Source organism: Theropithecus gelada, chromosome 20, assembly GCF_003255815.1.
Source record: "Theropithecus gelada isolate Dixy chromosome 20, Tgel_1.0, whole genome shotgun sequence".
Classification (NCBI taxonomy): domain Eukaryota; kingdom Metazoa; phylum Chordata; class Mammalia; order Primates; family Cercopithecidae; genus Theropithecus; species Theropithecus gelada.
This window is the reverse complement of record NC_037688.1, coordinates 55,597,876-55,619,048: the sequence shown is the minus strand read 5'-3', so window position 1 is coordinate 55,619,048 and position 21,173 is coordinate 55,597,876. Positions and strand designations below refer to the sequence as shown.

At 49.0% G+C, this 21,173-nt stretch overlaps 1 protein-coding gene across 1 annotated transcript in view; it reads left to right on the top strand.

Moving 5' to 3' along the window:
* The window catches only part of SGF29 (SAGA complex associated factor 29), a 44,205-nt gene that overhangs the window by 21,577 nt on the left and 1,455 nt on the right, over window positions 1-21,173 (top strand). Inside the window, 4 exon segments of the mRNA XM_025371462.1 lie at window positions 7,357-7,446; window positions 11,720-11,795; window positions 12,456-12,528; window positions 15,944-16,008. Of these exon segments, the coding sequence (XP_025227247.1) occupies window positions 7,372-7,446; window positions 11,720-11,795; window positions 12,456-12,528; window positions 15,944-16,008 (289 nt within the window). The 5' untranslated portion in view covers window positions 7,357-7,371.

Below are 21,173 nucleotides of genomic sequence, written 5' to 3'. Positions count from 1 at the left end.
GGATGCCCATCTGAGGCTTTCTTCCCTGTTCTGGTGATGTGCCCCCGGGAGGCCATGCTCTGCCATTTGGTCTCTTAATGTGCATGCTGGGGAAGGTGCGTTTCTCTGGTGACTGCATTCAGTTAACACTTTAGTGCATCAGGTGTGGACCATCAGGAAATGGCCTCTCCCTGGCAGCAGCTGCCAATTCATCACTTTTAGAGAGGCAACGTGATAATTGCCAAACCATCACCCAATATTCCTAGTGGGTAGGGGAGAGCCCTCTCCTGCCCTGCTTGTGCCTGTCTAACTCCTTATAACAGTTTCAGCCAGGATTCTTGCTTTAGCAGGAGAGAATAACCCTTTCTGTGCCAATCCACACCTTCCCCGATCTCACCACTGAGCTTGCATCTTCTGTCCACACCTTCACTTTCTTTGTTATGGCTCACTGGGGTTCTTTCCTTTTTCCTCACTTAGCAGATAATCTCTAGCCTCATCAGTTCCCAAGACTTTAGCAACAGCCTGCGTGCTGATCATGCTCAGATTTATCCACTTCCAATCTGTGATCTAAACTCCAGTTTTATTCTTTTATGTGGTTTTAGCTAATGCAACTAAGGAGGCTAAAGCAACTTTGTCCTGGATGCTAATTCACCGTGTTCACTTCTGATTAATTCCAGTTCTGGGAAGGACTCCAAGATTTCCAGTTTGTCTATTGTTCCTTGTGTAAGAGTACATACTGACCAGAAATCCTGCCCTGGGGTCTCACAACCTTGATGCTATCATACTTCAGTTGTCCAGTTGTCTGAACCACCCCTTCCCTATGGTATACAAGCCCTGGGGGTACTGGCACCAGGATCCACCATCTGGCCTCACCGCCACCCAAGACACAGAGGTAGCTTCTGTTCCTAGGTCTCTAAATGTTTCTAAGGGGATATGTTCTCTATATGACAATGCATTGTGTAAAGCTGTGGTGGCAAAAACAGTGTCATACATGTGGGACAACATAGATCAATATCACAAGCAAATAATGAAAAAGAAATTGGTCTTCATAAAAATTAAAAACATGTGCTTCCAAGGACACAACTCAAGACAACTGGCTGGATGCGGTGGCTCACACCTATAAGCCCAGCACTTTGGGAGGCCAAGGCAGGTGGATCACTTGAGGTTGGGAGTTTGAGACCAGCCTGGCCAACATGGTGAAACCCCGTCTCTACTAAAAGAAATACAAAAATTAGCTGGGCGTCATGGTGCATGCCTGTAATCCTAGCTACTCGGGAGGCTGAGGCAGGAAAATTGCTTGAAGCCGGGAGGCAGAGGTTGCAGTGAGCTGAGATTAAGTTACTGCACTCCAGCTTGGGCGACAGAGTGAGACTGTCTCAAAACAAACAAACAAACAAACAAAGACAACTAACCAAACTTTAAAATGGTAAGATACACAGATGGTCAACAGCATATGAAAAGATGCTCAATACCATTAACCGTTAGGGGCACACAAATCAAAACCACAATGAGACTCTACTTCAGACTCACTAGAATGGCTGTAATCAAAAAGAGAGAGGCCAGGCATGGTGGCTCACATGTGTAATCCCAGCACTTTGGGAGGCCAAGGTAGGAGGATTGCTTGAGCCCAGGAATTTGACACCAGCCTGGGCAACATAGTGTGACCCTGCCTCTGCCAAAAATAAAAAAGACAGAGAGAGACAATAGCACGTGTTGGCGCAGATGCAGAGTGGGAACGCACATTGCGAGTGGGAATGTAAGATGGTCACCCCGTTGGAAACAGCATGCAGCTCCTCAGAAGGCTAAACACAGTTTATGTTTAATGTGCTTATTAAGATAAACAGAGTGTAGTACGTTAAAAAAAATACACACGTTAGTAATTCTACTCATAGATATGTACCCAGAAATGAAAACATGTCATGAATACAAAGAAGGAAACAACAGACACTGGGCGGGGGAGGGCGGGAGGAGGGAAGAGCAGGAAAGATAACTGTCGGGTACTGGGCTTAATACCTGGGTGATGAAATCGTCTGTACAACAGACCCCCATGACACGTATTTTCCTGTGCAACAAACTTTCACATGTATCCCCAAAACCTAAAAAATTTTTTTTTGTTTTTTTGTTTTTGTTTTTGAGACGGGGCCTCACTCTGTCACCCAGACTGGAGAGCAGTGGCGCAGTCTCGGTTCACTGCAAGCTCTGCCTCCCGGGTTCACGCCATTCTCCTGCCTCAGCCTCCCGAGTAGCTGGGACTACAGGTGCCCAACACCACACCTGGCTAATTTTTTTGTGTGTGTTTTTAGTAGAGACGGGGTTTCACCGTGTTAGCCAGGATGGTCTCGATCTCCTGACCTTGTGATCTGCCCGCCTCGGCCTCCCAAAGTGCTGGGATTATAGGTGTGAGCCACCGTGCCCGGCCCAAAACCTAAAATTAAAAAAGAAAGGCCAGGCGCGGTGGCTCACGCATGTAATCCCAGCACTTTGGGAGGCCGAGGCACATGGATCACCTAAGGTCAGGAGTTTGAGACCAGCCTGGCCAACATGGTGAAACCCCATCTCTACTAAAAATACAAAAAGTAGCCAGATTTGGTGGTGGGTGCCTGTAATCCCAGCTACTTGGGAGGCTGAGGCAGGAGAATTGCTTGAACGAGAGAAGCATAGATTTCAGTGAGCAGAGATCACGCCACTGCACTCCAGGCTGGGCAACAGAACGACTCTGTCTCAAGAAAGAAAAACAAAAAGAAAACATGCCCACACAAAAACTTGTACACAACGCTTATAGCAGCATTATTCATAATAGCCAAAAAAAATGGATGTAACCCAATGTCCATCAGCTCATGAACTGACATGTAAAATGTGATATAGCAAAACAATGGAATGTTATTTAGCAATAAAAAGAAAGTGCAGGCCTGGCATGGTGGCTCACGCCTGTAATCCCAGTACTTTGGGAGGCCGAGGCAGGTGGATCACCCAAGGTCAGGCGTATCACCTAAGGTCAGTTGTTCGAGACCAGCCTGGCTAACATGACGAAACCCCGTCTCTACTAAAAATACAGAAATTAGCCAGGCGTGGTGGCGGGCGCTTATAGTCCCAGCTATTGGGAGGCAGGAGAAACACTTGAACCCGGGAGACGGAGGTTGCTGTGAGCCAACATCGTGCCATTGCACTCCAGCCTCAGTGACAGAGTGAGACTCCGTCTCATTTAAAAAAAAAAAAAAAGTGTAGACTACATAAACCTAAAGAGACAGAAAGTAAATTAATATTTGCCTGGGAGGGGGTGGCCGTGTACCATGTATTTAAAATGTGCAACTCATTGGTTTTTAGTATATTCAGAGTTGTGCAACCATCAGCACAATTTTAGAACATTTTCATCACCTGGCAAAAAAAACAAAACAAAACAAGACAAAAACCCATATTCATTAATAGTCACCGTCCTTTCTCTCCCAACCCTTCCCCACCCAGCTTTCTATGGATTTGGCTATTCTGCATATTTCATGTAAATAGAAACACAATATGTGGTCTTCCATGACTGCAGCTTCTTTCACTTAGCATAATGTTTTCAGGGTTCATCCATGTCATAGCGTGTCTCAGTACTTCATTTCTTTCTACTGTCAAGTAATATTCCACTGTATGGACAATATCACACTATATGCATTCATACAGTTTCTCTACCTCCTTCCCAACTCTTGTCTCTTTTTTATCATAGGTGTGAAGTGGTGTCTTCAGTGGTTTTGACTTGCATTTCCCAATGGCTAATGATACGGAGCATCTTGTCATGTGCTTGGTGGTCATTTATATGTCTTCCTTGGAGAACTATCTATTCAGATCATTTTTGTATGTGGGCTGAGGTAGGGAACCAGATTCATTCTTTTACATGTGGATATTCAGTTGTCCCAGTACCATTTGTTGAAAAGATTATTCTTTCCCCACTAATTTGTCTTGATGCCCTTGTTGAAAATTAGTCAGCCATTTCTGGTCTCTCAGTTCTATTCCATTGAACTAGATGTCTTTGCTTATGCCGGTACCACACCATCTTGATTACTGTAGCTATCTTTTTTTTAAGTTAAAAAATATATAAAGTGGAGGGGGGCTCAGGCTCGTCTGGACCCCTGGCTGCAAGTGATCCTCCCGCCTCAGCCTCCCAAAGTGCTGGGATTACAGGCGTGGGCCTCTGGGGCCTGGCCACAATTGATTTTTGTTTATTGATCTTGTGTCTGCAACTTTGCTGTGAGTTCTAACCTTGTTCTTAGTCCTAATAGTTGTTTAGTGGATTTCTTAGGGTTTTCTATATACAAGGTCATGTCATCTGCAAATGGAAATAGTTGTCCTTCTTCCTTTCCAGTCTAGATGCCTTTTATTTCATCTTATTGCCTCATTGCCCTGGCAAGAGCCTCCAGAACAATGTTGACTAGAAATGACAAGGGCCCATGCCCATCTTGTTCCTGATTGAGGGGAAAGCTTTTAGTCTTTCACCTTTAAGTCTGATATTCGTTATGGGTTTTTCATAGATGCCCTTCATCAGGTTGAGGAGGTTCCCCTCTATTCCTAGTTTGTATGTTATTATACTTTTAAATAACAGCAACAGAGCCTGTAAGAAGATACGAATAAATACATGGAGAGAGGTTCACAGTTCATTAAGTGCGGGGAAGAGTTTGCTCCATTCAGTGTGAATCTGATCTCTGAGTAGGAGGATGTGTTAGTTGAACAACTATTTAAAAAAATATATATATAGAGGTTGAGGCGGGTGGATTACGAGGTCAGGAGTTCCAGACCAGCCTGGCCAAGATGGTGAAACCCCGTCTCTACTAAAAATACAAAATAGTAGCCAGGTGAGGTGGCAGGTACCTGTAATCCCAGCTACTCTGGAGGCTGAGGCAGGAGGATTGCTTGAACCCAGGAGGCAGAGCTTGCAGTGAGCAGAGATTGTGCCACTGCACTCTAGCCTGGGTGACAGAGCAAGACTCCATCTCAAAAAATAAATAAAAAATAAAAATAGAGACAAGGTCTTGCTATATTGTCCAGGCTTATCTCAAGCTCCTGGACTCAAACCATCCTCCTACCTTCACCTCCTAAAGTGCTGGGATTACAGGTGTGAGTCACTGCACCCAGCCTGAACAAACTTTGTAAGATGCAGGCTATTGTACAAAATTTTAGCACCCTAAAAATATCTCCTCTTATTTTATCAAATATACCTTTATCTTTAGGCATATGTCTGTTTTCACCTAGTTATAACTTACACTTTTGATTATTTTTGGTTGTCTTTTTACTCTTGTTCTAATTATCTTTTCTTTTTCTTTTTTTTTTTTTTTTTTTGAGACGGAGTCTTGCTCTGTCTCCAGGCTGGAGTGCAGTGGTGTGATCTCGGCCCACTGCATCCTCCACCTCCCAGGTTCAAGTGATTCTCCTGCCTCAGCCTCCTGAGTAACTGGGACTACAGGCGACCACCACCACACTCGGCTAATTTTTGTATTTTTAGTAGAGACAGGGTTTCACCATGTTGGCCAGGATGGTCTCGATCTCTTGACCTCATGATCTGCCTGCCTCAGCCTCCCAAAGTGCTGGTATTACAGGCATGAGTCACCACACCCGGCCCTAATTATCTTTTATTGTACAGAAGCATTTTATTTTCATCAGAGTACATTAATCTTGATTGAGATATTTTACAGTAGTTAATTTCTCTTCCCATGCTTGCTGGGCGTGGTGGCTCATGCCTGTAATCCCAGCACTTTGGGAGACCGAGGCAGGCGGATCACCTGAGGTCAGGAGTTTGAGACCAGCCTGGCCAACATGGTGAAACCCCATCTCTACTAAAAATACAAAAATTAGCCAGATGTAATGACACACGCCTGTAGTCTCAGCTACTCAGGAGACTGAGGCAGGAGAATTGCTTGAACCAGGGAGGCAGAGATTGCAGTGAGCCAAGATCGCACCACTGCACTCCAGCCTGGGTGACAGGGCAAGACTCTGTCTCAAAAAAAAAAAAAAAAAAAAAATTCTCTTCCCACTATAAGAAAGTAACAGTGTTTTATGACTTGGAAAGTGTCTTCATATAAAATCTTATTTGAATCTCCCAAAATACAGCAGAGATGATTCCCATTTTACAGATTAAAATATGGAAACCAGAAATGTTTGAATCATTTGTCAGGATATTGGCAGCAGAGCAGGGGCCAACAGTATGCTGTCTTTTTAAGGCACTTAATATTGACTCCTTGACTCCTTGACTTGGTCAAACATATGACATTCAAACATATCATTAGGGTAGAGGAGAATCTGAGGATAGCTGGCCACTGTATTCATTTCTTATGGCTGCCATAACAAGTTACTGCAAACTGGGTGGCTTAAGACAAGAGAAATTTATTCCATCACAGTTCTAGGGGCCATAATTCCAAAATCAAGATGTCAGCTTGGTTGCAAAGACAAGGGATTGGTTGCTTCTTGGAGGCTTAGAAAGGGCTGTTACTCCCTGCATCTCTCCCGGCTGGTTGGGTGGCTGCTAGCAGTCCTTGGCATCCCTTGGCTTGCAGCTGTCCAAGTTCAGTCTCTGCTTCTATCTGCACCTGGCTGTGTGTCTGGATTAAGGGCACACCCTATTCCACTATGACCTCATCTTAGTGATATCTTAAATACTTCTGCAAAGATCCTAATTCTAAACAAGGTTACATTACAGGTACCACAGTTAGGACTACAATGTATCTTTTTATTATTATTATCTTTTAAAGAGATAGGGTGTCATGTCCTGTAGGCTGGAGTGCAATGGCGCAATCATAGCTCACTGCAGCCTCGACCCCCTAGGCCCCAGTGATCCACTCACCTCAGCTTCTCGAATAGCTGGGACTACAGATATGTGCCACTATGCTGGGGCAAGTTTTTAATTTTTTTTTTTTTTTTTGAGACGGAGTCTCGCTCTGTTGCCCAGGCTGGAGTGCAGTGGCCGGATCTCAGCTCACTGCAAGCTCTGCCTCCCAGGTTCACGCCATTCTCCTGCCTCAGCCTCCTGAGTAGCTGGGATTACAGGCGCCCGCCACCTCGCCTGGCTAACTTTTTTTGTATTTTTAGTAGAGACGGGGTTTCACCGTGTTAGCCAGGATGGTCTCAATCTCCTGACCTCGTGATCCGCCCGTCTTGGCCTCCCAAAGTGCTGGGATTACAGGCTTGAGCCACCGCGCCCAGCCTAATTTTTTTTTAAAAAAACGGGATCTCACTGTGTTGCCCAGGCTGGTCTCAAACTCCTGGCCTTAAGCAATCCTCCCACCTTGGCCTCCCAAAGTGCTAGGATTACAATGTTAGCCTCCAGGCCTAATGTATCGTTAGAGGAGGTACAGTTCAGCCCACAGCAGCCACTAACAGAGTTTTCTTCTGTCCTCACTCCCCCACCAGGCGCCCCTGTAGACAATGGCCCTCGTGTCTGCCGATTCCCGCATTGCAGAACTTCTCACGGAGCTCCATCAGCTGATCAAGCAAACCCAGGTAAAAAGTCACCACTTTCCATTTCCAGATGGGAACACAGGCTTTGATGCTGAGCTGTGAAGTGGGGGTGGTGTTTGTGTTCAGAGAGATTGGACACACAGGAACCAAAATGATGTAACAAAGGTGAGAGGAAGGCCGGGCGCGGTGGCTCAAGCCTGTAATCCCAGCACTTTGGGAGGCTGAGACGGGCGGATCACGAGGTCAGGAGATCGAGACCATCCTGGCTAACACGGTGAAACCCCGTCTCTACTAAAAAATACGAAAAACTAGCCGGGCGAGGTGGCGGCGCCTGTAGTCCCAGCTACTCGGGAGGCTGAGGCAGGAGAATGGCGTAAACCCGGGAGGCGGAGCTTGCAGTGAGCTGAGATCCGGCCACTGCACTCCAGCCTGGGCGACAGAGCCAGACTCCGTCTCAAAAAAAAAAAAAAAAAAAAAAAGGTGAGAGGAAGGGAATTTGGGGTATGGCTACCATTCCTGTTGGATTTTCCACATGTACAGGATTTCATGATTCATTTTGTTTGACAGCTGTCCTGAGATAGAATTCACACGCCATACAATGCATCCATTGAAAGTGTATAATCCAGTGGTTTTTCGCAACTCACAAAGTTGTGCAACCATTACCACAATCAATTTCAGAACATTTTTGGCACCCAACAAAAATGCCCCATATCTTTCCTTACCTTACACCCTATTAATTCAGGCAAACAAAAACACTCTTTTTCTTTTTTGAAACGAAGTCTCACTGTGTCATCTAGGTTGGAGTGCGGTGGTGTGAGCTCGGCTCACTGCAAGCTCCGCCTCCTGGGTTCAAGCGATTCTCCTGCCTCAGTCTCCCTAGTAGCTGGGATCATAGGCACACACCACCATGTCCGGCTAATTGTTTTTGTATTTTCAGTAGAGATGGGGTTTTGCCATGTTGGCTGTCTCTACTAAAAATACAAAAATTATGTGGACGTGGTGGCGGATGCCTATAATCCCAGCTACTTAGAAGGCTGAGGCAGGAGAATCACTTGAACCTGGGAGGTGGAAGTTGCAATAGCACCACTGCACTCCAGCCTGGTCGACAAAGCAAGACTCTGTCTCAAAAACAAAAAAAAGCCATTTTCCCCCTATTTGATATCTTTTCTTTCACAGATACAAGGGAGGTGTGTATTGGTGCCTATACCTCACTTGGGCTATCGGCATGCCCCACCGTATTTTGCCCACGATAATCAGGGTTTATAGCTACACAGGGATCAGCTTGCTGGCAGTTGTGCACCACACAGCCAGGAAGGAGTAGATCCCAGAAATTCCTTCCCAAAAGATACCATTTTTAGGCGTAACCTGGAGAGTAAAAGTCAGAAGGTGCCGGCACTCATTGCTAAGTGAAAGATGCCAGTCTGAAAGGTTATGTGCTGTCTATTCCAACTGTAAACAAAAAGCAAAACTAGAGAGAGTGAAAGGATGAGCGATAGCCAGGGCCTTGGGAGAGACAGGATGAAAGGGATGGATAGGTGGGGCACAGAGGATTTTAGGGGGTGGAACTCTTCTGCATGGTACCGTGATGGTGGGCACGCAACATGATGCGTTGTCCAAACCCATAGAACTACAGAACACATGGAGTTAACCATCATGGGGATGGATGTAGTTAATTATCTAACAGTATCGGCTCATAAGTTGTAGCAAACGCACCACACTAATGCAAGATGTTAACAATAGGAGAGACTGTATAGGGCAGAGCAGGTATACATACGGGAGCTCTGTGCCATCAGCTCAGCTTTTCTGTAAACCAAAACTGCTCTAAGGAAGAGTTTATTAATAAAATGAATTGTAAAATAAAGGAAAAAAGGGCCGGGCGTGGTAGCTCATGCCTGTAATCCCAGCATGTTGGGAAGCTGACGCGGGTGGATCACCTGAGGTCAGGAGTTCGAGACCAGCCTGGTGAACATGGCAAAACTCCATCTCTACTAAAAATTAGCTGGATGTGGTGGTATACGCTTGTAATCCCAGCTACTAGGGAGGCTGAGGCAGGAGAATCACTTGAACCTGGGAGGCGGAGGTTGCAGTGAGCCAAGATCGCACCACTGCACTCCAGTCTGGGCGACAAGAGTGAAACTCCATCTCAAAAAAATAAATAAAGGAAAAAAAAAGATACTGGCAGATTGCACATTCCATTCAGTCATCCACAGTTAGACCAGTTTATCATCATCCCATACAACCAGGGTGTCCCTCAGACAGCTGCCGCCAAGTTCCCAGACTCCCATCTCACATCAGCTTCCAAAAGCAGGTGTGGTCCTGACAGACCCAGGGCTTCGCTCTTTCAGGCACCCAGTGTAACTGACCTCTCTCTGAGCCTCTCTTAAGGTATGAATACAATGGATTTCCCTCATCGCATAACCCATTTAATTTGTTTTGTTAACTCGGCTACTATTTCTCCTCTCCATTTGTGATTGGTTTTCACCCAAACTTTTCCACCTTTGGAAGGGATGTTAGCTTTGGCCACTGTACCTGGTCCAGATTGCAGTGGCAGCAGTCTAGCACGTGTCCCCGCTGACCCCAATCCATTCCCATTTGTATAGGGTGGGGCCACACAGGTATAGACTATCGGCCGTCTGGAGCACTAGGCAGCTATGTTCACTGTTAACCTCATTTTGCAGGTTGTGGTAAAGGCACAACCCACCCATCAGGCACTTAAAAATTCTCACACGAAGGCTAAAAAGCATAGTCATAATTTCTTGCTTAGGAACCATGTCAGTTTCCAGCATCTTCAGTCACAGCTCTGCTCCCAGGACCACTGATATGGGAGGAATTGCACCAGTGTTCTTCCCCACTCCTTCTTCCCCACATCAGTTGATCCTACCTGTGTGTGTCAATTTCTGGACTCCGGATTCTGTTCTGTTGATCTATATGCCAGTACCACACCATCGTGATTACCATAGCTTCATAGTAAATTTTGAAATTGGGAAATGTGAGTTCTCCAACTTTTTTTTTTTTTTTTTCCCCCAAGATTGGGGATAATCTGGGTCCCATGAATTTCCCTATGAATGTTTGGATGAACTTGTCAATTTCTGCAAAGAAGTCAGCTAGACTTTTGATGGGGATTGCATTGACTGTATAGATTGATTTTGTCTCTTTGATAAAGGACTATTGTTAAAGATATCACTTATGATTTAACTTTAATGCCCTCTTTTTTTTTTTTTAAAACAGAGTCTCACTCTGTCACCCAGGCTGGAGTGCAGTGACACAATCTCAGCTCACTGCAACCTCCACTCCCAGATTCAAGCAATTCTCCCACCTCCACCTCCCACATTCAAGCAATTCTCCCACCTCAACCTCCAGAGTAGCTGGGACTATAAGCACATGCTACAATGCCCGGCTAATTTTTGTATTTTTAGTAGACGCGGGATTTCACCATGTTGGCCAGGCTGGTCTTGAACTCCTGACTTCAAGTGATTCGCCCACCTTGGCCTCCCAAAGTGCCGGGATTACAGGCTTGAGCCACTGCACCAGGACCTTTAATGTCTTTTGTAATGCTTTTGCATTAGTCAAAGGAGAAAATCATCTTGAACTCCTGAATTTGGATTTAGAAAATCAGGTCCATGGCCGGGCACCCTTGCCTGTAATCCCAGCACTTTGGGAAACTGAGGCAGGTGGATCACGAGGTCAGGAGTTCAAGACCAGCCTGGCCAAGATGGTGAAACCCTGTCTCTACTAAAAATACAAAAAATTAGGCCGGGTGCGGTGTCTCATGCCTGTAATCCTAGCACTTTGGGAGGCAAGGTGGGCAGATCACGAGGTCAGGAGATCGAGACCATCCTGGCTAACATGGTGAAACCCCTCTTTACTAAAAATACAAAAAATTAGCCAGGCATTGTGGCGGGCGCCTGTAGTCCCAGCGACTCAGGAGGCTGAGGTAGGAGAATGGCGTGAACCCGGGAGGCGGAGCTTGCAGTGAGCCGAGATTGTGCCACTGCACTCCAGCCTGGGCGACAGAGCGAGACTCCGTCTCAAAAAAAAAAAAAAAGTTAGCCAGATGTGGTGCTGCGTGCCTGTAATCCCAGCTACTGGGGAAGCTGAGGCAGAGAATTGCTTGAACCTGGGAGCCAGAGGTTGCATTGAGCCGAGATCACGCCACTGCACTCCAGCCTAGGCAACAGAGCAAGACTCCATCTCAAAAAAAAAAAAAAAAGAAAATGAGGGCCATGTTTTGGGGATGGGGACTCTGGCCTGGCTCGCAGGGTGCCACAGCAGCACAAAGGGCCACCGTCATGTCCTGCCACTCTTTTCCTTACAGGAAGAGCGTTCGCGGAGCGAACACAACTTAGTGAACATCCAGAAGACCCATGAACGGATGCAGACAGAGAACAAGAGTGAGTACCTGGGCTCAGGAGAGAAAGGGGATGAGATGGGGCTGGGGTGGGTATGGCCAGGACTGGGACTGAGGTGGTCATTGTATTCAAAATAGATGTGCATGTATCTGCATATTCCAAAATGCAGCAGGGGGGACAGCTTTCCCTTAATCTGGGTGACCTGAAGAGCTAAAATCCCTCCACCCTGAGGATTCGAAAGGCACTGAAATGAGGCTGTATCTAGGGAACCTTGCCCTTAGAACGCACAAGCTCCCCAGTTAGCTGGTGTTTTCTAGAAAGGAGCTTTGTTCCCAGGCGGCCCCTGCATATGCCCTGAGGCCCTCAGGTGGTCAGATTCTGGGGCTGGGGCTTTCTTACTCTGGGTAACTCTGAGAATTGTGTTTTCCTGGGTCCTGACAAATCATTTTCTGTGCGTGTCATGATGGGGAAAAGGTAAGACAGTTCTCTCGCAGATGTAGGGATGGCATTTGTACCATATGGAAATGTGGATTCGTGGAGCCTAGGGGCATCCGTTTGGGGAGCACTCCTGAGCCAGCAGAGCTCTGACTGAAGCTATGGCCTCTCTGTGCCTCCACAAGTGTGATTCCGGTGCATGGAAGCAGTGCCATGCTACTGTGCCTGCCCTGGCCCTGCATCCTAATCCCTATGTTTCCTCTGCAGTTTCTCCCTATTACCGGACAAAGCTGCGTGGCCTTTACACAACCGCCAAGGCCGATGCAGAGGCTGAGTGCAAGTGAGTACTGTGCTCCCACTCCCCCGCCGCTCCCTCCTTGCCTCAGGGCTAGGCTGCAGGCACATTTGGACCAAGTCCCCAGCCTGCCTTCCTCCCATGGATAAGCTGATTGCTACTCCCGGCCTCTCCCTTGGGTCCGGCATTTCCTGTCCCACTGCTAGGCCCACTCTTCCAGTTACCTCTGCTGCTAACGCCTTTACAGAAGGCAGCAAGGCGTGAATCAACACTGCCATTTACTGGTTCTGTGACCTTGGCAGAGTCATTAAAATAGGGATATCAGGGGCTGGGTAGCTCAGATCTGTAATCAAAGCATTACAGAGGTGATTGGGAGGCCGAGGTTAGAGGATCACTTGAAACCAGGTATTTGAGACCAGCCTGGGCAACAAAGTGAGACTTCGTCTCTACAAAAAAATGTTTTAATTAGCTGAGCGTGGTGGCATGTGTCTGTAAGCTTGGCTGGGAAGTCATGCTCACATGACCTAAAGGTTTTATGGTTCTGAGATGGAGAAGTTTCACTTCCAGAAAACTGCTGCTTTTAAAATGATCTTAAGGCCGGGTGGGCACGGTGGCTCATGCCTGCAATCCCGAGGTGGGCGGATCACCTGAAGTTGGGGGTTTGAGATGAGCCTGGCCAGCATAGCAAAACCCCATCTTTACTAAAAATACAAAAATTAGCCAGGTGTGGTGGCGCACGCTACTTGGGAGGCTGAGGCAGGAGAATCCCTTGAATCCAAGAGGTGGAGGTTGCAGTGAGCTAAGATCGTGCCACTGTACTCCAGCCTGGGCAGCAGAGGGAGGCTCTGCCTCAAAAAAAAAAAACTAAAATAAAATGATCTAAAAACATTGTTTCCTTGAATCTCTACAGTGAAACTGCAGTAACTTTAGGAACTTGAACATTACATTCCTCTCCTTTGAGAACACACTGGTTCTCAAGTCTGACTGTGCCCAGAGGCTGTGTTTATTTGGGGGGGATCTCCAACATTGGTATTAACTATCTGACATTTCCTCACTAGGAGGATTCAGGCTTTACACTTTTGGCACAGAAGAGATATCTCTGGTGGATCATATTAGGCGGCATAGGATGCTGTCTGTCCCATTGGTTAAAGTGGTATCTTCCACGTTTCTCTTATATCAGATTACTGCTGTTTTCCATTGTGTGATTGATTGATTGATTGATTGATTGATTAAGACAGGGTCTCACTCTGTCATCCAGGCTGGAGTGGAGTGGCATGATTATGGCTCACTGCAGCCTCAAACTGCTGGGCTCAAGTGATCCTCCCGCCTCAGCCTCCTGAGTAGCTTGGACTATAGGTGCATGCCACCACCCCACCTAATTTTTGTATTTTTTGTAGAGATGGGGTTTCGCCATGTTGCCCAGGCTGGTCTTGAACTCCTCAGTTCAAACATTCCACCCACCTAGGCCTCCCAAAGTGCTGGGATTACAGGTGTCAGCCTCTGTACCTGGCCTTCGTTGCATAATTAGTAAGTGTCTTGTAGGGAGATACTTTGAGACTGTAACTATCCCGTTTATATCAAACACACTAGTTTTAGCATCCATTTGTGATTTGTGCATGAAACAATTGAGATTTTTTAAAGTTCCCCCAGGAGATTCTGATGCCCACCAAGATTTGAAAGCCACTTCAGTAACACGTCACAGAAGACAATTTAGGACAGGCTGCATAAAACTATGTCCTCCAAACAGGCCTGGCACCAGTGATGAGACTCTCAGAGTTCTCTTTGGCCCCGTGGCTCTTGCTCCTTCTCTGCTTTCTGGGGTCCCAGTGCTCACAGCCTGAGGTGACACTGGCTGGGCCATCCCTGCATCGTACGCAGCAGGCAAGCTGTTTCCTGTCCCTGCGTTTTTTTGGCTGCCCTTGGCCTACCTCCATCTTTTGGCCCTGGCCTGGTGACGTCCATGAGTCCCATGCCCTGGGGCACCCCAGACACCTCCTGAGATGCTGCATCATGCCCAGTTCCTATGCGTCTCCCTCCTGCCGCACAAAGATCTTTAGAACTCTGGGTCATTTCAGAAGCGCTTGCCAGAGGAATGGATCAGGGTTTGCCATGGTATCGGGGAAGAATAAAATGACCCAAAGTGGAGTTTGTGCTGCTGACTGCTGTGGAAATATTCTTATTTTTTTAAATGGAGTTTTGCTCTGTCACCCAGGCTAGAGTGCAGTGGCACGATCTCGGCTCACTGCAAGCTCTGCCCCCAAGGTTCAAGCGATTCTCTTGCCTCAGCCTCCCAAGTAGCTGGGATTACAGATGGCCGCCACCATACCGGGCTAATTTTTGTATTTTTAGTAGAGAATGAGTTTTGCTATGTTGGCCAGGCTGGTCTCGAGCTCCTGACCTCAAGTGATCCCCCTGCCTCAGCCTCCTAAAGTGTTGGGATTACAGGCGTGAGCCACCGCAGCCAGCCCTGCTGTGGAAATACTCTTTGGGAAGATTTCCTGAGATTTAGGATGAAGAAGCCTGACTTCAGCAAAGCTCTGTGTTTGCTTCTGCTGGGTTCCTTGGGTTCCTGCCACCCTGGAATCCCCATAAACGTCACAGAGGCTTCCTGCGGATGCAAGGCCATGCAGCGGTCTGTCTTTGGGTGCAACCTTTCAGAAAGGATGAGTTCCTTCCACCCAGTACTGCTCTGAGCCAGCACCTCTCCCCAGAGTCTCCCCTCCTTTTGCATGACCTGGGGTAGACCTGAGGCCCCCTCTCCTCATTTCAGGAGGTTCTGGCAGCCTTTCTGCAGGGTTTGCCGAACGCCGCTTGCCTGTGTCCTTTCCTCTCTGGGATCCTGTATTCTCTTAGTTTTTGGCCTGCTGCTTTCTACCGCCTTATTTTTTATGTTCTTATGACTAAAAAACACATACTGAAGATTTCTAGTTTTCTTTTTCTTTTTTTTTCCTGAGATGGAGTTTCGTTCTTTTTTGCCCAGGTTGGAGTGCAATGACGTGATCTCGGCTCACTAACCTCTGCCTCCCAGGTTCAAGCGATTCTCCTGCCTCAGCCTCCCAAGTAGGTGGGAATACAGTTACAGATGCTCGCCACCACGCCTGGCTAATTTTTGTATTTTTAGTACAGATGGATTTTTGCCATGTTGGTCATGCTGGTCTTGAACTCCTGACCTCAGGTGATCCACCCTCCTTGGCCTCCCAAAGTGCTGGGATTACAGGCGTGAGCCACCACACCCAGGCAGATTTCTAGTTTTCACCAGTGAGGTTGGTCTGAATAACCCAGCCTGCCTTGACCAGAACAGGAAACTGCACACACCTGTCATTCCACCTGCGCAGGAGGGACTGCTGGAGCCTGGGACCAGCCTGGGCAATGTAGGGAGACCCAAAACAGAAAAAATGGAAATGAAGTCTATGCTATGTGTGTCAACCAAACCCTCTTTCTCCCTTCTCCCCGCCCTCAGCATCCTTCGGAAAGCTCTGGACAAGATCGCGGAAATCAAGTCTCTGTTGGAGGAGAGGCGGATTGGTGAGTGGGAGAGGATGTGCTGGGAGGTCCTTTGCTAGGACAAGGGAGGCTCTTCGGGCAGCAGTCACCCTCCTGTGGGGGCCTGCAGCCACCGCCTGCTGGGATCCTCCCACGGAGGCTCTGCCACTGAGAAGGGACAGGAGATCATTCCCAGCGCCCAGAGGCAGGGGTTACCCAGTTCTCCCTCAGCAGCCAGAGATCATCCCACTGCAGCCCCTCATCACCTGCCCCTTCTGGGGCCTGGGCCAGTCACCGCCTCCTTCCTGCCATGGCCCACGCCCATCTCTTGTCCTGGCTGGTTTCTGCAGAGCCACCCACTGTGTGTCATAAAGCCAGCCTTCCAGACCCCTTCAGCCTGCATTAGGCTCTCCTACCCGTCTGCCCTCCCAACAGTCTCACGGTGGGCAGGATCTTGGCACGTCAACGTCCCCACACAGCTATGTTGGTTCTGTGTGAAGTCAAGTGGGATGTCCAGCCGTGCCTAAGGAGGTTGAAGGTGCACATTTAATTGTTGTGGCTCTTTTTTTTTTTTTGAGACAGAGTCTCGTTCTGTCACCCAGGCTGGAATGCAGTGGCTGGATCTCAGCTCACTGCAAGCTCCGCCTCCCGGGTTTATGCCATTCTCCTGCCTCAGCCTCCCGAGTAGCTGGGACTACAGGCGCCCGCCACCACGCCCGGCTAGTTTTTTTGTATTTTTTAGTAGAGACGGGGTTTTACCATGTTAACCAGGATGGTCTCGATCTCCTGACCTTGTGATCCGCCCGTCTCGGCCTCCCAAAGTGCTGGGATTACAGACTTGAGCCACCGCGCCCGGCCTGTTGTGTTCTTTTTAACTTTCTATTGAATTACAACGTATATTAATAGGAGAAAAGTACATGTAAGTGCAGAGTTCAATGAAGTATTCACTAACTGAACACACTTCTGTAACCAGCATTCAGATCAGAAAACACAGCCTGAACAGCACCTCGGAAACTGCTTGCTTTCTTCTGCTTCCTCCCCCTGGGTGCGCGCTGTGCTGCCCTCTCACTCAACTGTGGTTCAGCACAGCAGCCCCTATAGGTGTTGACACGTGGCCGATGGGGTCACAGTCCTGCTGGGCCCTTGGGCTCACTCAGGAACTGGGCGCTCCCAGGGGGTCCTCCGACAGCTCAGTGCAGCATGCTGGGGGGTCAGGGCCAGCACCTGTCCCTGGGGCCTCAGGCCTCCCTTCCNTAGGGCCTGGCTGTGCTGTCTCCCTACCAGCCAGTGCCCTTTGTCTCACCATTTCCTGCTGTGAACCCCCAGCCTCCAGCCAGTGGGCTCCTCTCCCTGATGCTCCCCTCCTTGAGCCCCTCAGGCCCCTCACGTGTGGAAACCTACCAGGCTGGCCAGGCCTGTGATCCACCTGCCCGGCCACAGTCCATCTGGGCTCCAGGACAAACATGGTCCATTGAGCAACTGAGCTGGTATTGGGGGCCAGAGCCTGGTGTGGGAATGAACAAAACTCTGATGATTCAGCAGAATGAGGAGGGGACACGGTGGCTCATTCCTGGAAACCCAGAGCTTTGGAAGCCCAATGGGAAAGAATCACTTGAGCCTTAAACTTTGAGACCAACCTGGGCAATATAGCAAGACCCTATCTCTAGAAAAAATATGTTTAAAAATGAACTGGGCAGCCAGGTGCAGTGGCTCACACCTGTAATCCCAGCATTTTGGGAGGTCGAGGTGGACAGATCACCTGAGGTCGGGAGTTCGAGATCAGCCTGACCAACATGTAGAAACCCCTTCTTTATGAAAAATACAAAATTAGCCAGGCGTGATAGTGCATGCCTGTAATCCCAGCTACTCGGGAGGCTGAGGCAGGAGAGTCACTTGAACCCGGGAGGCAGAGGTTGCAGTGAGCTGTATCACGCCATTGCACTCCAGCCTGGGCAACAAGAGTAAAACTCCGTCTCAAAAAAAAAAAAAAAAAAAAAAAACTAAATTAAAAATAAGTTTGAAAAATTAGCTGGGCATGGTGGCTCTCTCCTGTACAGCCAGCTACCTGGGAGGCTGAGGCGTGATGATCATTCGAGCCCATGATTTTGAGGCTGCAGTGAGCTACAGTTTGGCCACTGCACTCCAGACGGTGTCAGAGCCAAGCTCTGTCCCAAAGAAACAAAAATAAAAAAGAAGGAAGGGAAGCCAGGCTGGGGTTCCCCTAGTGAAACTGGATATCCATGAGGAAGCAGCCAGTATGGCAGAGGCCTCGGCTGCTGGAATGTTGGCTGCGGAAACTGAGCAGTGTGAGGGCGTCCTGGGCCATTCCACTCTGGTACTCATCTGAGCTCTCTGGAATCTGGCTCTCTTGTCCTGGTGGCTGAGTGTGGGGAGTGTAGAGCTATGGTCTGCCCTGAGGGTGTGGTAGGTCCAGTGTGGGAGGGATCCAGAGTCAGGGCCAGACTTGGGTTTGCTCCGGGAAGGAAGGGGTGTGATTGAGAGTGAGGGAACTTCTCCATTACCCTCATTAGCACCACAGCTGCAGCCAAGCTTAGAGTAATCTACAAAGCCAAGATGTGAGTTTAGTGTTTAGTCGTGATTAGAAAACACAAGAATAAAAGGCAAAAGAGCCCAATGTACGCATCTTTTAAAAATTTAGTGTAATTAATTAATTTATTTATTTTGAGAAGGAGTGTTGATCTGTCGCCCAGGCTGGAGTGCAGTGGCATGATCTTGGCTCACTGCAACCTCCGCCTCACAGGTTCAAGTGATTCTCCTGCCTCAGCCTCCTGAGTAGCTGGGATGACAGGCACCCACCGCCACACCCAGCTAATTTTTGTATTTTTAGTAGAGATGGTGTTTCACCATGTTGGTCAGGCTGCTCTTGAACTCCTAACCTCAGGTGATCTGCCCGCCTTGGCCTCCCAAAGTACTAGGATTACAGGCATGAGCCACCACGCCTGGCCCTTTTTTTTTTATTTTTTGAGCTCTCACCAGGTTCCTGAGCTGCCCTCTGAATTCCACCCTACAGGGCAGGCCAACAGAGGAGCTTTTTCTAATTGACCCAGCCAAGGGAAGTGAGCTGGTGAGTGGGGAAAAATGGGTACTCACTAGACAGAAACGGGGCAGGTCATGTTTCCCAGGGCAGTCTTGAAGGCACCAATGCTTCTAGTCCAGTGCAGCCTACATGCAAGCCCCCAGCAGCCCAGGCATTCCAGGCTCTGACCACAAGGCCAGTCTGGAGTAATATGTGTGGGCAGAGTTGAAGGGGCAGTGGTGGAGCAGAGCATGGATGCATAGAACAAGAAAGAACAAAGACACTGGAGTCCCATCACCCTGGGAGCCAGCCCCAGTTTCATGGCTCTCGGAGAAACTGTTCTCGGAGGAACAGTTTCATGGCTCTCGGAGTATTGCTAGAAGATTCTAGAAAAACAGCAGCTTGTGGCACATGCTTTTGTTTCCCTGGGTTTGAAGGAGGCTTCAAGAGACCAGAGGAGGCTGAGGCTTGGAAGCCACAGGGCCCTGTGGAAGGAGGGCATCCCCCCATCCTCCTCGTTCTTTGTCCTCACTATTTAAAGTTCAAGGTCAAGCTGGGCATGAGACAGGTAACCATCTGAGTAAAGGTGAGTCTCCCAAGCTTTCCAAGAATTGCCTGAGTTCAGAGGCAAGCGGGCAGGTGGGAGTGTGGGGGAAGCTGAGGCACGGGGCTTCCAGGCAGAGAAGAGCCTGCTCACATGCTAGGGCCACAGGCCCATCCTCCCTCCTCTGGAAGCCCCTTGACTGGCAGGACCATGGGCTACTAACTCTGCCCCCGCCCTCAGCAACCAACAGAAGGCACCCTTGACTCAGACTTTGTATTGCATTCCAGAAAAAAGCCCCAGACCCGCAGTGTGTGGCACCGAAAAAAGGTGGGAGGGGCGTTACACAGATCAATCCTATGAGGCAGGGGTGACTATTATTCACATCTTAGAGATGAGGAAATGGAGGTGGGGGGGTTAAAATCTTTGACTCCAGGGACTAAGCTGGCCAGTGTCCTGTGAGCATGAGCAGTTATTGATTGAGTCACAGCCTCACCACTGCAGCCAGAGCTGCCAGGTCACTGAACCTCTGCAGGGCAAGCCCTCTACTCACTCAAATTTACCGAGAGCTCAGTAGAAGCCAGGACCATCCTCTGTTATTTTATTAACTATTTGTTGGCCATCGGCTCTATATGGGACTTTGTTCTACAGCAGTGACAAGAGCTGCCCTCAGGCAGTTTAGCACACAGGTTCGGATTGGGGTTGAATGAGATGCATAACATTTGTAGTATGGCAGACAATAGTGTTCAGGAAAGGGGGGAGGGCAGGGAAGTGCACAAGAAAGAGCCGCAATTTTATTGTATTTTATTTTTTTAGAGACAAGGTCTTGGTCTTTGCCCCAGGCTGGAGTGCAATGGAATGATCATAGCTCACTTCCGCCTCCAACTCCTGGCTCAAGCCATCCTCCCACCTCAGCCTCCCCCGTAGCTGGGACTACAACCATGTGCCACCATGCCCGGCTTCTCAGGGCTGCAATTTTAAATCGGGCGATAGGGAAGACCTCCCTGTGGAGGTGGCAGGTTATCAAGACAGAAGGTGTAGAGAAGAACCTTCCAGTCAAAGGAAAAAGGCAGGTCCTGCTGTTCTCAGGAATGGCCATAAATACTGTCATCCCCATCTTAGAGACGGGGACAGGGTCGCAAAATTGTCAGGGCGTTTCCTGGCTCCTCAACAGCTGGAGGAGCCAGTCCTCTGGAGGATAAGCCGCCCTGCCTGGGGCCGACCTCCCCTGGAGCGCGCGGGCGCGCAGGGCGCACAGGCCTCTTGGGCCCCGGGACCGGCTCAGGCTTGGCGTCAGCAAAGGGACCTGCGTGGCGCCCTGGGGCGGAGGAGGCCCGAAGGCCAGTGGTCAGTGCGGTGCGGCGGGCGGAGGTCGGGGAGCAGTGGGACCGGGAGGCGCGCCCAGGGCGGGGGTGCCAGGCCCACTCCAACCGCGGCGGGGTACGGGGTGGTCAGGGCGGCTCCAGGCAGGGGTCGGACCCCAAATCCGGGCGACATGCCGCCGCCCGGTCTCCTTCCTTACCCGAAGGTCGGCCACGGCAGATGCGAAGCCGTGCACGACGAGCACAATCTCCCTGGGGAGGAGAACAGCGATGTCCTGTGAGCCCCGCCGCGCCCCACTGCGGGCGT